Source organism: Erpetoichthys calabaricus, chromosome 1, assembly GCF_900747795.2.
Source record: "Erpetoichthys calabaricus chromosome 1, fErpCal1.3, whole genome shotgun sequence".
Taxonomy (NCBI): domain Eukaryota; kingdom Metazoa; phylum Chordata; class Cladistia; order Polypteriformes; family Polypteridae; genus Erpetoichthys; species Erpetoichthys calabaricus.
The window spans coordinates 288900556-288916263 of NC_041394.2; the positions used below are offsets into that span (position 1 = coordinate 288900556).

Genomic DNA, 15708 nt, shown 5'->3' on the forward strand with positions numbered 1-15708 from the left:
GACAAAAAAAAGAATTTTTGAAATTGTTGCAGATTTATTAAAAAAGAAAAACTGAAATATCACATGGTATTGGACAAGTGATGAGCAGTGCCTGGTTGTCTCCACACATACCGCTTAGAATTAAGGCCAAAAAGTTCTATCTTGGTCTCATCAGACCAGAGAATCTTATTTCTCACCATCTCAGAGTCCTTCAGGTGTCTTTTAGCAAACTCCATGCGGGCTGTCATGCGTCTTGCACTGAGGTATGTGTGGAGACAACCAGGCACTGCTCATCACTTGTCCAATACAGTCCCCACAGTGAAGCATGGCGGTGGCAGCATCATGCTGTGGGGGTGTTTTTCAGCTACAGGGACAGGACGACTGGTTGCAATCGAGGGAAAGATGATTGCGGCCAAGTACAGGGATATCCTGGACAAAAACCTTCTCCAGAGTGCTAAGGACCTCAGACTGGGCCGAAGGTTTACCTTCCAACAAGACAATGACCCTAAGCACACAGCTAAAATAATGAAGGAGTGGCTTCACAACAACTCTGTGACTGTTCTTGAATGGCCCAGCCAGAGCCCTGACTTAAACCCAATTGAGCATCTCTGGAGAGACCTAAAAATGGCTCTCCACCAACGTTTACCATCCAACCTGACAGAACTGGAGAGGATCTGCAAGGAGGAATGGCAGAGGATCCCCAGATCCAGGTGTGAAAAACTTATTGCATCTTTCCCAAGAAGACTCATGGCTGTATTAGCTCAAAAGGGTGCTTCTACTAAATACTGAGCAAAGGGTGTGAATACTTAGGACCATGTGATATTTCAGTTTTTCTTTTTTAATAAATCTGCAACAATTTCAAAAATTCTTTTTTTTGTCTGTCAATATGGGGTGCTGTGTGTACATTAATGAGGGAAAAAATTAATTAAATGATTTTAGCAAATGGCTGCAATATGACAAAGAGTGAAAAATTGAAGGGGGTCTGAATACTTTCCGTACCCACTGTATATATAGTGTAAAATACAGCATATATTGCTTTTTCTCAGCAAAAGGGATCTAAAACTTCCAATTGTTTTGTATTTTACAATTAAATTATAAAAACCCTGTGTTCATTAGAAAAAATATACAATGCTAACATTATGAACCAAGTTCAGAACCTTATGAAAAGTTTAATTTCTATGCACCATAACTATGTTATGCCAACATTCTCTAAAACAATACACGTTTTTGACTCCAATAGATGCCAGATTTTCAAGTTACTTACTCTCAGTTCTGAAATAAACATTACTAGGTCATCAAGTTTCCCATCTTACTCTTCCTTAAATATAAATCAAGGCCTCAGAATAAGTGAGCTACTTCCACAATTCAGAAATGGTAATCTAACTAGACCAAATACAGCGCTCAACTCAACTCAAGAGCGAAACGGACACATTGATTAATCACAAGACTATAGACTACTGGATAATCAGACGTGCCAGTGGCCATCATTGGATGTAAAAGTTTGGAGCTTCAGTCTCAGGCTTTGACTTGCTGTATGGCACTAAATGAGTCTCTTCTGCTGCAGATGACCCCAACTGCAAACAATATATCTTCAGAAATGTTACAGCACCCTCTGCAGGTTGTCCTCTGTAAAAGGTGCTGTTTAAAGTAAATCTGGATGATCAGAACAGGGGCGTTTCATGAACTACTGCATCAAGATAATATAAAGTAACAGCTGAACAGATTTTATTGCATCTCCAAATGCAGTTGATAACTGAATGTCTAGTTTGGTTGTGTTCATTTGGCTTCAGTTCCCTTACTGCCTGTTTCTCTAATGTAATGTTTTGATATTTCAGATTTTGTGATGTTGACTGTGTGGGTCTGCCTTGCTGGAAGTGGAATTACAATTCAGTACTGCAGGGAAAGGAGTTACCCTCTGTTCCCACCAAACCCTTATATGATATGGAAGCAGGAGCAAGAGCGAAGGAAGACCAATATTCTGGACCCCAGCTATCACATTCCCCCACTGCAAGTACGCTTGAAAAACAAATTGGAGGACCTTTTTAAAAGAGAAGAACCAACAGGAGAGAGAACTCCACTGCTTTTGTAGCTCCTTCTAGAGCTTAAAATGGCTTGGTGTTATTGTCCTGTCCTAAGGATGGCATTAATATGGCACCTTTCATGGTGAACCTTCTTCCAACTGACTTACTTTTACATTCTGTATGCAAGTGGGTTCAGCAATTTGTGCCTTTATGGAGTTTCAAAGTGAATGTCCCCTGTCCATCAACTGTAACAACGGAGATGTTAAGTGGGACATCAGTTCAGGCACTTGTTGGCATGCTACTGAAGCAAGAGGGGACAAACCCAGATAGCCCGAAGAGTCACGCAGGCTGGGATATGCTTAGATGGTTGTTGGCACATCTGTCAGTGTGTTAAACAGTTGAGAGCCTCTGACCACTTTGGATTGCTGGGACTGAAAGATCAAGATTGAATCGGTGTGGAAACTTCTTCATACACCAAATGCCTTGTTGTCATAATGACTTAGGGCTACTACAGTTTTATAAAATATTTTAATAGAAATTCTATTGATTCCTGAGCACTTTCATTTAAGAAAAGAAAATGTGCTGGTAAGATGTGGTAGTCTGTAATTCTGAACTCTAAACAGATTTCTTCAGAGTAACACCAGGAGTTCCTGGTGAGCCTGCACACAGTTTGATTGTAAACATTTTATAAATACATTTAATACTTTGTGTCTAAAAGGTTAACTCTAATGCATTTTCCACTTGCTACATTTGGGAATGAACATGTTAAAATTGAAGAAATGTTTGTGGCAGATGTAATGATTATTAATGTGCCACATTTCATGCAGAAGTCTATCACAAAGACCAAAAGTTGTATTCTACCTCTTCAGAAATGTTCATTCACCATGAGCGACTATTTAGGCACTTGCATGCATGCAATGAAAGACATTTCAGTACTCAGCCAGCTTTATTTCGAACTTCTGGCTAACATTACATTTTATAAACCATTTTGCAGCAGCTAGTTATAATTTTTTTCCCCATATGAGATACACCTGATTTCTACTGTCACATGGCTTTGCTTATGAATGGTATGGAAACGGGGTAAGGAGTACATCAGGCAAGTTGCTTTGTGTTTCTTTAATGTGAACTTCTGTATTTTAATGCATTTTTATTTATTATGTCAATGGAGAGTGGAGACGTGTTGCTTGTTAGTCTGAATTTCACTGGACTCTCTGACAACACAGTACTGCTACAGAGCAGTCTAACAAATTACAGCCCCAATTCCAAAAAAGTTGGGCCGCTTTCTAAAATGCAAATAAAAACAATGCAATGATCTGCAAATCTCATAAATCCATATTTTATTCACAATTGAACATAGAAAACCTCAAATTTTGGAAGTGAGACATTTTACTTTTTCATGAAAAATATTGGCACAGTTTGAATTTGATGGCAGCAACACGTCTCAAAAAAGTTGGGGTGGAGGCAACAAAAGGCTGGAAAAGTAAGTGGTACTAAAAAGAAACAGCTGGAGGAACATTGTGTAACTACCGTATATACTTGTGTATAAGTTGGGTCTTGAAACCCGAAAAATCAATCGTAAAATCAGACCCCGACTTATATGCCTGTTCAAAAATGCGACATTTATTTTACATCTTCTTGCTTCTTCCAATCTCACATCAGTTTTTCAGACGCATAGAATTTTGTTGCAGCAGCGCAGTTACCAATTGCTTTTGCCACTTTTAATTTAAAACCAGCTTCATATTTTCTTCTGATCGAACACTCCATCGTAGATAAGGGATGCACTTACGATAAAGATGTATGAGGGTGTGTGATACAAAAAACACAAATAAGTACAAATGTCACTTTGGAATAGTTTGGGTAGTACCATGTGGTCATGTAAGGTACAATACATACTGTAGAGAAAAAAAAAAAAGGCCGTGTGCTCCTTGGTTACTCTCTCAGGCGGGTGTTAGCATAGCATACTCACTTGGACCAATAGCGTGAGTTTTCTGCATTTGACTTATACGACCGACATTATAAACTACCACAAATTATTTATTTTTTTTCTTTATTTCGCCTTATACAATTTCTTGTGTTAGGAATTTGGTAGTTTTCGCATACCCCTTGGGGTCAGAGCGCAGGGTCAGCCATTGTACAGCGCCCCTGGAGCAATTACAGGTTAAGGGCCTTGCTCAAGGGCCCAGCAGAGTAGGATCTCTTTTGGCAGTGACGGGGATTTGAACCAGCAACCTTCGGGATACCAGCACAGATCCTTAGCCTCAGAGCCACCACTCCGCCCTAATATATGTGAAAATCAAGCCCCGACTCAACTGCTGGAGAACTTATCTGTGAGTATATACGGTAATTAAGTTAGTTGGCAACAGGTCAGTAACATGATTGGGTATAAAAACATCTGATATGTTTTCAATGTTCTATTGTGAGTAAAATAGTGGTTTATGAGATTTGCGATCCATTGGATTGTTTTTATTTACATTTTGCACAGCATCCCAGCTTTTTTGGAATTGGGGTTGTAATACAGTGCTGCCTCCACTGGCCATTTTCTGCTTTACATAATTGGAGACTGTTCAGAGGTGTGCCACAATGATAATGTAAAATGTGTCTTCTGATATGAAACTTTTTTTTGTCACCTATCCATCTGTTCCTTTCTGTTGTACTGAATCCAATATAAGCTAGTGGGGAGATGCAAAATACAATGTATGGGTTGGCTGGAGCTGTTTGTGTAGCTTCTATGAGGAGCTAAGCAAGGTGGATTACACTGGACAACAAATTTGTTTAAATGTTTTGCTTCCTGAAAAATTTTAGGTTATTATGATAGACGTTCAGATTGACTTTTATAATGTGGACAACTGGAGAAACAGGACTTTATTTGAATTTAGTGTGTTTAATCACTTAATGATGCTGACATGTTGCATAAGTTCTGATGAGCTAAAAATGTTCTGCTTCTGATTTTGGTTTGTACTCCGCATCTAATATTCCTTGATCGTTGGCCAGCATTGACTGCACTTGCCCTGATCCCACTTTTCATTTGATGCAATGTACTGGTAAAGCTTTTCACCATGTTCATCATCGAGTGCCCCAAGATTAACAGGGAAGATGTCCAAGTGTGAATACAGAAAGTGAATTTTAGCGACATGGTGCACTTCATGGGTTTTGTGTGATTGAAGCATGCTGTCAAACAGCTGGACGTAGTTTGGTTCTCTGTAGTGGCTAAGAAACGTCAGCCACATCTCTGAATGCCTTCCATGTGGGTTCCTCCAGCCCCACTATCAGATCTTAAAACCACTTGTCACTCTTGACATTTCAGATTTGTGAACCAAATGTATTCCATTGCAAAATGAGAACAGCGGTTGCTCCTTATCTTTAGATAGTTCACAAGTTAAGAAAATGAGTAGGACATTTTGAAATGTACCTAAGAGATTGTATGCAAAGGACCACACACTTAACAGAAAGAGAGCAGGCTGAGGTGGGGAAAGTTGGCACTGATGAGGGAAACCAGCATTTTTTCAAATATACTTGCATTAGAAAAAAGGTTCATGCAAGACACTTTTAGTGTGTTTTGGAAAGAAATGTACAATATGAACTAATGTTTATATTGGAACTACTAAATAATAATACAACTAGCTGTGGCTTCACTAGAACCAAAACCACACGCTTGTCTATGCAATATGACTTACCATTTCTGGAAATATGCTGCTACCTGTACAGTACACTCGCCAGAATAAGCACTTGCTTTCCAAAAATATGTTTACTAACAATAAAAGAGTGATGAAATATCATTTCATATGTCTGTTGTAATTGTGGTTAAAATATATTTAGGTGTATGGAGAGCAACATTTAGAGATCTCAGAATTAATTTTTCCTAGCATCAAACACAGTTCAGATACCTAAAAAAACATTTAAAGACATCTGTGACGACGCGGGTTCTGCTCCATGCTCCCATCAGCTGTTAGGGAGCCCTTGAACCCAACACCGTCGGTAATGTCACTGATGAGCTAGACAGTGAGGCAATAACACTTGAGCAAGGGGATGATGAATAATTGTGCAAAGTTCAAGTCTATAAATAATCCTTAAAACATGTGGAAGTTCAAATCAATAAATAGAAAAATTCTTCTAAAAACCACGAGGTAAAATGTCACAGGAAGTAATGTTAAAACCACAAGCCCGGTGTCTTCTGCTTCTACGGCGGCTCCCCTGCTACGCCCATCTGGTCTGCTCTACAGGAGAGTCGCCTACCTGCAAGATCAGCTGCCCTTCAACCTAGTCCGGTAGCCCTCCGTTCCTTGGCTTCATCGGGCTCCCAACCGGACCAAGACTTTGGATCATTCCTCAGCGGCCAAGGCGCTCACACTGAGGCTACACCAGTCCAAAGCCTCATCAACTCGCGCTGCCTTCTACGGTCAAGTCGATTTTTCCACTGGTCACTCCAGCTACTTAGTCGCTCAGCTGGAGTGACCGCTTTCTCGGCCCCACTGAGTGTCGGCCAAATACTCCCCACGTGGGCTCTCTTCCCAGCTGCCTGCTTTCTCTAATACGAGCCTGCTCTCGCTCGCTCTCCTTCCTCACGCCGACTTTCTCCACCTGCTTCCTGCTACCTCCCGTTCTCTCTTTCCTTCGTTTTACTTTTTCTTTTTGTTCTTCCCCTTCTTAACCGGCTCGCGCTTCGCTATATATGCGGAGAGGACATAGCAGCTGCAGCCCATTAGCCACAGGAACAATCACGGATGTGGGCAGTCTCTCACCTGTGCACTTAGGTGAGAAACACCCACACCGCAGATCGCCCTGCGGCTCGCTACAGTTACCACGCCCCCTCGCTAAGCCGCGAGTGCGGTGATTATTTATTTAAAACGAACTGGCCTTTGCTGGAGAGCTGTGGACCCATAACACCACAACATCCTGAAATAAGTTCTGTTTTATGATATATAGAATACATCTCAAAGTAGTTTCCAGTACAATTTCAACATAGCTCAGATACATTTCAATATCTCCCAAGCTCCTGTGTGTTCTTCTTGTCATTTTAAGATATCATATAATGAATCAGAAATCCTGAATTGCACAAGACATTATTTTAGGCTATCTCCACATACAGTTCAAAGCTAACCACTCATATGGAACTCCAGTGAATTTTACAATGTTTAAAATATACTTCAGGATCTTTCTAAATTATTTTTTATCTCAGATACATTCTGATGTATCTTCAAATAACTTTCTATTCATCTTGCGAGATCTCAAATAGCCTTCATGGCATTGAAACCCATCCTGACAGCAATGGAAACAGTCCTTATCAAGATGCCGGTCCACCCATGGCAGCTTTGTACAAAATTCCAAGGATGTAATGTAGGTTTGTATGTGGGGGCAGCTAAAGGGATGATAGGTGTATTTGTGTAAAACAATGAATCCACCCAACCATTTTCTCAATGAGATTTTTCCACTAGAGAGTAGTTAGGAGTTGGAACCATACAAGGAACAACAGTGGGTGATATGGCATGTGTCCACACTCACTCACATGCCTTAATGTGGCATGCATGTCACTGGTATTGGCAAGAAAATCTATACAGACATAGGGAGGACATGCAAACTCCACAAGGACGGAACCAGAAATGGTATTTGAACCAAGGATGGTGGACCCACGAAGCAGCAGAGTGAGCCACTATGCCAATCTAAGATCAAAACTGAAAAGACAATTTAGACTTACCAAAAAAGCAGGAGAGTAAATGTAAGTAAAAAGCAACAGTGGGAGGCTCAACAAAAGAAAACGAATGCTGCAGAGTCTGCTCATGTTTAACAGCAAGAAAAAATTCTAGGACATTCTAGGATATAATTCATCTTTCTAGTGGAATTTGCTCCTTTAAGTAGATCCTAATAACATCCTCTTTGGGTCAGACATGACACATTTTGAACTTAGGTTTAGTGAGAGAGAACATAGTAAATATCTTTTTGTACTGATACTTAATTACTTCAGTCCTTCAGAATTAAAAAAAAATAATAGCACCAAATTTCACATTTTAGTACTGGTGCTACATATTTCTGAACAAATATTTTTTTCTCTTAAAAAGAAATATAGGTGCATGGCTGAACTTCATAATACAACCCTAAATGAAGAACAGAACTACTGAAGCAGTGTGCTCCGGGCAGATGAGTCAAAGTTACAACCGTCTGCCCACAATGCCAGACATCAAGTTTAATGAAAATCAAAAACTTCTCTTGACCCAAAAAACCTCAAACCATCTGTAATACATGATGGTGGAAGCATTATGGTTTAGAGCTGCTTTTCTGCCTCCAGGCCGGGTCATCATTGACTCGCCCATGAATTCCACATTCTACTGGAAAGTAATGAAAGGAAAATCTGAGGCTGGACCTTACAACAAGAACATGACCTAAAAAAGTCCAAAAATCCACAAAAGACTGGCTCAAAGGAGAAAAAAAATATACAATGACCAGGGGCCTCATGTATAACGTCGTGTGTAGAATTCATACTAAAACATGGCTTAAGGATAAAAGCGGAACTGTTTGTACGCACAAAAAAATGCAGATGCATTCTGTGCAAATCTGTGCATTTCGCCAACTTCCACGTTCTTCCATAAATCCCGGTCAGCGTGAAAAGTAACACCCGTGCATGCGCCTGCTGCCCCTCCCCAAACTCCTCCCTGAATTACACCTCTTTGAATATGCAAATCAATATAAATAGCCCTTTACCTCAGCGTTCTGTGAAAAAGCCACAGCAAAAGCACAGGGGGAAATAGAATTTCAGCGTCCAAGTGGAGGCAAAGAAAAACATACTATTTTTTGGTTTAAACAGTGGTATAATCAACAAAAGAAAGTTGATCGAGTGACATAGAGCATCGGAGAAACTCGAAAGCTCAAGTTCACAAAGTTGTACAGTGCCTGAAATAAAAAAAGAAGTTGTCACATATCAAAGTCGCTGTGAAAAAGCGAGTCGTAGCGGACTGTCTGAGTGTCATATGAAAGCTTATTAGGGTACAGAGAAAAAAAAAAGGCACACAGTGGGGGGAAAAAAAGCACGAAATGTCAACTTTAATCTTGAAATTTCCACTTTAATCACGTAGTTTATTTTGTCATTAAAGTAGAACATCATAAACTTCATCTTAAAATCGTTTAATTTACTAGTTTCTCAAATCCCATCATAACTACAGTAGCACGTTAAATGCTTTGTTTTGTATTTGATCTTCTATGTGCTCTGTGTGTGTGAATCACTACGTGTTTCTTAAACGGGCTTTCTCTTCCTCCGACAGGACACAGAATCCATTACATTCGGGATATTACAGCTCTCTGAATAATTAAAATACTGAGATGTATACTTGATATCATATCATTTTCATGATGATAGGAGTTAAAACATGTTATTAAACATAGACACACGGTGGTGCAGTGATTGTTCCTGCCTCCTGCAAGATGCTTGCTGCACCGTGCGTGACCTTCGATGAAATAATTTATTGCAGCAGTACTGTCTCTTTCAAACGTCCAATTCCTGTCCTTATTTTTCTTTCTCCAAATACTCAATTGCCACAAAATCAGCTCTGTAGTAGATGTTAAGCCATCTGTAAGCTTAGAACGCCGATTCTTCAAAACATTTAAGGAGCATTGAAATATCTTCGTAGTACGTGTTTAATTATTCTATCCATCTATCCTTCCAGTGTTGTGTCAGCACCAGCAAGAATACAACGCGAGGCAGGAACAATCCGTGAACGGAGCGCCAGCTCCTCGCTAGCGCTGCGGCACCGTGTCCTCACATGTTTAATTATTAACAATATAGATTATTTAAATGAAGTTAGTTTTATCTTTATAATGTAATAAACATATTTTGCTGCATTTCATCTTAAAAATGACGTTGTCATCATATGTAAATAAGCGCTATATGAAGTGGCTCAGGTTGTGCAATATTATAACTGTAATGCAAGTTTACAGTGAGGTAATTGTACTAATAACTACAAACAATTCTACAAGGAGCACTTGATGGACCGATTGAGTGCATTTATAGTTTTTGGGATGAAGCTGTTTATGAACTGCAAGGCTCTGAAGCGTTTGCCGTTCAATACACCGCATGGCTGAGGCAGCGTGTGTTTGATGCTGTATACCGATAATTCTCTTTCCAATCATCTGCTGTAGAGCTGTGATTCCCCACTCAGATACAGTGATATAAATACTCCCGAGTGGTGCAATGAGAGTAATATGGAAAAAGATGATCTGCTGTGGCAACCCCTAACGGGAGCAGCTGAAAGAAGAAGGTGCTGTGAGTAACAACGCTAAAGCAGCTATGGTATTTAGAATAGTTTGACCATTCTGTGTACCATTACATTGTTACAGGTTAATTACAATCAGATGCCTTAAATTAATAAACAATATGTGGTTAATTTCAGTATATATGATAAAGCCGCGTCAGGGATGTGGATCTAAAAAAGAAAGGGTAACCACACAGGAACAGTTGCACTGCTTTGACGCTGAGTGCTGCCAGTTTTCAAAACCGAGCAGAGAACTTGCGTACGCCAGGGATTTAGCTAGCGTGAAAACGTGTGTGGCTTTATGGCTAGTTTAGGTTTTATACATCGCGATTTGAGCGTGGAAATGGGAGTATGCAACATTTGTGTGCATACGCACTGTTTATACATGAGGCCCCAGGTCTTGAAGTCAAATGCAGCAAGGGGGTAATGGGGGTTTGAAGTGGGCATAACATACAAGAAAGCCCTTAGACATCATACAGTGGAAGGGTTTCAGTAAGGAGGAATGGACAAAAGGAGGAATTTCTTCCTAAGAAACATCACTTTTTCTGACTTTTTTTGTTGAATAACCGATTGAAAATAATAACTAATATTCAATTTGTAAAATTAGATTACCTTTTTCCATATTGCCAAAATGAAAATCAAAATCTCTACATATGCAAAGGAGGACAAGCAAACTGTAACTGCCTTTACTTCACTACTAGCACGTAGACCTATGTTGCTCAACTAGAAGATTCCTAACCCACCTCTTTCAAGTCAGTGGGTAACTGATGTTATATAGTATTTGAAATTGGAAAAAATCAAATTCTCACCTAGAGGATCTGTTGAAAATTTTTTTAAAACTTGGCAGGAACTAATCAATAACAGTTTAGAATAAGCATTTATATTGGGAGAAAAGACTCCTTTCTTTCTTTACTACTCTCAACAGTTTTACTCTGGCTGTTGGCCTTCCTCTCTTTCTCATGGGTGGGTGTTGATTTGAATTTAGTTTTGTTAAGTTTGACTTGATTGTATGGAATGTTATATGCTTTTAATAAATTCAATAAAAAATCAAAAAAAAAAAAATCTGTATACAGTATATGCAAACATGTTAAAGAACACCCACCGCTTCATGGAGTTTGCTTATCTGTAGACCCCCATGACAATATGGAAAGCAGATAGATGAATACAATTTTACTTTTTAAAACTGAAAATGTGTGTTTTAGAAGGAAAACAAAGCAGAGTACACAACTTCTGTAACATCGCAAGTGTTCTGTATTCAACAATATATACACATCCAGAATTACTGTACAAAGAATATTTTTCAACAGAAGGTTCACATATTATTTGTTCTATTTACAATTAGACTCATGTTTTACAAATTATTATAATCCAAGTGTCCTCAGAAGTTCTACATGGATATCCACAGATACTGGCACCCCTAGTAAAGAAGAGTAAAAAGGATTATAAAAAAATTCACATGTGGTGAGATACCCTCATCTTGCACTGACAAAATGAGAAAAATCCCAGCTTTAATTGAAGTAAATTTATTTACGAAAAGAAAGAAAGCACTCATCAAGAAATGATTATTTTTAAAACAAAACCACATGTGCCACAATTATTGGCACCCCTATAAATTCTTATGAAGAAACAAAGTGTAACGGGAGCATATTTTTTCTCATCTATATGTGCCTTTTTTAATTTGATCAAAGAGCGGGTGGGAAGTTTCAAGCAGTAATCCAGGACTTCCCGTGTCACTGGGGTAAGCATATGAGGTGGTCAGATTCCCTTATTCATTCATCAACATAAAAACGATAAGGGAACACACAATTCAAATGAGGAAAAAGTGTGTTTTAACATTCCTAAGGCAGAAAATGGTTATGAAAAATGGCTGTTTTCCTGAAAATGCTCACATCTACAGTTATAATTAAAAAGTTCTGATCAATCGGAAGTGTTACAACTTGCCTGGAGGAGGACCCAAGTTTATTTTGCCCCAACACACAATGATGAGAATGGCAAGTGTGGTAAAAAAAAATTCTAAAGATCACAAATACAGAAAAAAAAGTAGCATCACGGGATCACTAAATCTCTAAAACTACCATCAGACACCACCTCCGTGCCAACAAATTATTAAAAGGCGTGCCAGACAAAAGCCATTCCTGCCAACTAACCACAAACCTCATCAGCATGTCAGCACAAGGAGTTTGGTAAATGCTACTGGAGGTTTGACAGGAACCGTGTTCTGTGGTCAGATGGCATGAAAACAGAGCATTCTGGCAACAAATACTCACGGAGGGTTTGGCGTTAAAAGAAAGGATGGCTATTTTGAAAAGGACCTGATCCCCACTGTCAAGTATGGTGGGGGTTCTTTCATGTGGTGAAGCTGCATTTCCTCCAAAAGCCCAGGCAACCTGTTTAGGGTGCATGGAATCATGGACTTTAAACTAAAAACCTGGTGGCCTCTGGCAGACACTAGATCTTGCATCAGGACACCAATCCAAAACATGATTCCAAATCAACAAAAAATGGTTTAAGTAACACAAAATCAAGCTTCCGCCATGGCCCTCTCATGGCCCCACTGACAACCTGTGGGATGAGCTGAAGAAGAACAGGCACAAGAGAGGACCTTGGACCCCGGACGATGTGGAGAGATTCTGAACAGAGGAATGGTCTCAAGAGTGCCTGCTCGGTATTCTCAACTTTAGAAGATATCATAGGGCGGTTTTATTGGCCAAAGGAGGTTGTACAAAGTATTTGTGCAGGGGGAACAATACTTGTGCAATGTTTGGTTTTGTTAAAAATAATTACTTCTTGAGGAGGAATTACGTTTACTCAGAAAAAAATATACTTCAGTTAAAGTTTGGATTTATATAATTTTTTTTCAGTGAGAAATTTAGGTAATTAACCAAAAGTTGATTTTTTATAACCCTTTTAAGTCATCTTTCTCAGGGGGACCAATAGTTGCTGAGGGAACTGTATCTATACCCTCACACACACACATCCTCCTGTTAAAGTATTGGAACATCAAGGCCTTTTCATTTGTTCTTGTTATATTGAGATCAAACGATGAATGTGAGACAGGAGTCCAGAATTTTAGTTTTTATTTCCTGGTATTGACATCAAGATGTGTTAAGCAATAAAAAAGACAGCACCTAAAGTAGCAGACAACCCAATTTTTTTAGGTGATCAAAACAATTGAGTTGAACGGTCTAAAACCTTCCACTCCCCACATGCCCTCATTTGAAGTCCTTTATTGACCTGGCAGTGTGTTTGGGATCATTATTTATTTTTATTATTTGCTGCATGATTAAGTTCCTCTTGATTAGTTTGGATGCATTCTTAAATTTCCCTCGAGATCAATCAAAGTATCTATCTATCTGTAAATTGGCAGACAAAATGTCTCTGTAGACATCTGAATTCATGAAGCTGCCAACATCACAAGTTACATCACCAATAAAGATCGATAAGCCTATTCCAGAGGCAGCCAGGTAAGCCCAAGCCATGATGCTACCTCCGCCATGGCCAACAGATGAGCTTATATGTTTTGTATCATGAGCATATCCTGTCTTCCTCCACACTTTGGCTGAGGTTAATCTTGGTCTCATCATTCCATAAAACTTTGTTCCAGAACCTTTTGTGGGTCATCTCTGTGCTTTTTTGCAAATTCTAATCTGATGAGTGGTTTGCCTATTGATGTTTCTGCTCTCAAATGCTTCTTCACAAGTTCTTGCAACGTTTCATCAGCTGTCACTACCCTTGGTTGACCCGTTTGAGGTCTGCTTCTCAGTACACCACTTGTTTCTTTCTTATTCTGAGCACTCCAAATTGTTGTCCTGGCTATGACCACGGTCTCTGCAGTACCCCTGGTTACAGTGGGGCAAAAAAGTATTTAGTCAGCCACCAATTGTGCAAGTTCTCCCACTTAAAAAGATGAGAGAGGCCTGTAATTTTCATCATAGGTATACCTCAACTATGAGAGACAAAATGAGAAAAAAAAAATCCAGAAAATCACATTGTCTGATTTTTGAAGAATTCATTTGCAAATTATGGTGGAAAAAAAGTATTTGGTCAATAACAAAAGTTCATCTCAATACTTTGTTATATGCCCTTTGTTGGCAATGACAAAGGCCAAACGTTTTCTGTATGTCTTCACAAGGTTTTCACACACTGTTGCTGGTATTTTGGCCCATTCCTCCATGCAGATCTCCTCTAGAGCAGTGATGTTTTGGGGCTTTCGCTGGGCAACACGGACTTTCAACTCCCTCCAAAGATTTTCTATGGGGTTGAGATCTGGAGACTGGCTAGGCCACTAAAGGACCTTGAAATGCTTCTTACGAAGCCACTCCTTCGTTACCCGGGCGGTGTGTTTGGGATCATTGTCATGCTGAAAGACCCAGCCACGTTTCATCTTCAATGCCCTTGCTGATGGAAGGAGGTTTTCACTCAAAATCTGACGATACATGGCCCCATTCATTCTTTCCTTTACACGGATCAGTCTTCCTGGTCCCTTTGCAGAAAAACAGCCCCAAAGCATGATGTTTCCATCCCCATGCTTTACAGTAGGTATGGTGTTCTTTGGATGCAACTCAGCATTCTTTCTCCTCCAAACACGACGAGTAGAGTTTTTTTCATCTGACCATATGACATTCTCCCAATCCTCTTCTGGATCATCCAAATGCTCTCTAGCAAACTTCAGACAGGCCTGCACATGTACTGGCTTAAGCAGGGGGACACGTCTGGCACTGCAGGATTTGAGTCCCTGGCGACGTAGTGTGTTACTGATGGTAGCCATTGTTACTTTGGTCCCAGCTCTCTGCAGGTCATTAACTAGGTCCCCCCGTGTGGTTCTGGAATTTTTGCTCACCGTTCTTGTGATCATTTTGACCCCACGGGGTGAGATCTTGCGTGGAGCCCCAGATCGAGGGAGATTATCAGTGGTCTTGTATGTCTTCCATTTTCTAATAATTGCTCCCACAGTTGATTTCTTTACACCAAGCTGCTTACCTATTGCAGATTCAGTCTTTCCAGCCTGCTGCAGGTCTACAATTTTGTTTCTGGTGTCCTTTGACAGCTCTTTGGTCTTGGCCATAGTGGAGTTTGGAGTGTGACTGTTTGAGGTTGTGGACAGGTGTCTTTTATATTGATAACGAGTTCAAACCAGTGCCATTAATACAGGTAACGAGTGGAGGACAGAGGAGCCTCTTACAGAAGAAGTTACAGGTCTGTGAGAGCCAGAAATCTTGCTTGTTTGTAGGTGACCAAATACTTATTTTCCACCATAATTTGCAAATAAATTCTTTAAAATCAGACAATGTGATTTTCTGGATTTTGTTTCTCATTTTGTCTCTCATAGTTGAGGTATACCTATGATGGAAATTACAGGCCTCTCTCAACTTTTTAAGTGGGTGAACTTGCACAATTGGTGGCTGACTAAATACTTTTTGCCCCACTGTATTTTTCCATCTTTCCTCAGCTTGCTTTTCTCCTATAGACAG

The 15708-nt window shown here is 39.8% G+C and overlaps 2 protein-coding genes across 2 annotated transcripts in view; one reads left to right on the top strand and one right to left on the bottom strand.

Annotated features, from left to right (window-relative positions):
- The window catches only part of tm7sf3 (transmembrane 7 superfamily member 3), a 78368-nt gene extending 72592 nt beyond the window's left edge, over window positions 1-5776 (top strand). Inside the window, exon 12 of the mRNA XM_028816273.2 lies at window positions 1815-5776. Within this exon, the coding sequence (XP_028672106.2) occupies window positions 1815-2068 (254 nt within the window). The 3' untranslated portion in view covers window positions 2069-5776. The remainder of the gene's footprint in view (window positions 1-1814) is intronic.
- The window catches only part of LOC127528026 (craniofacial development protein 2-like), a 1148403-nt gene that overhangs the window by 181383 nt on the left and 951312 nt on the right, over window positions 1-15708 (bottom strand). The window lies entirely within an intron of this gene.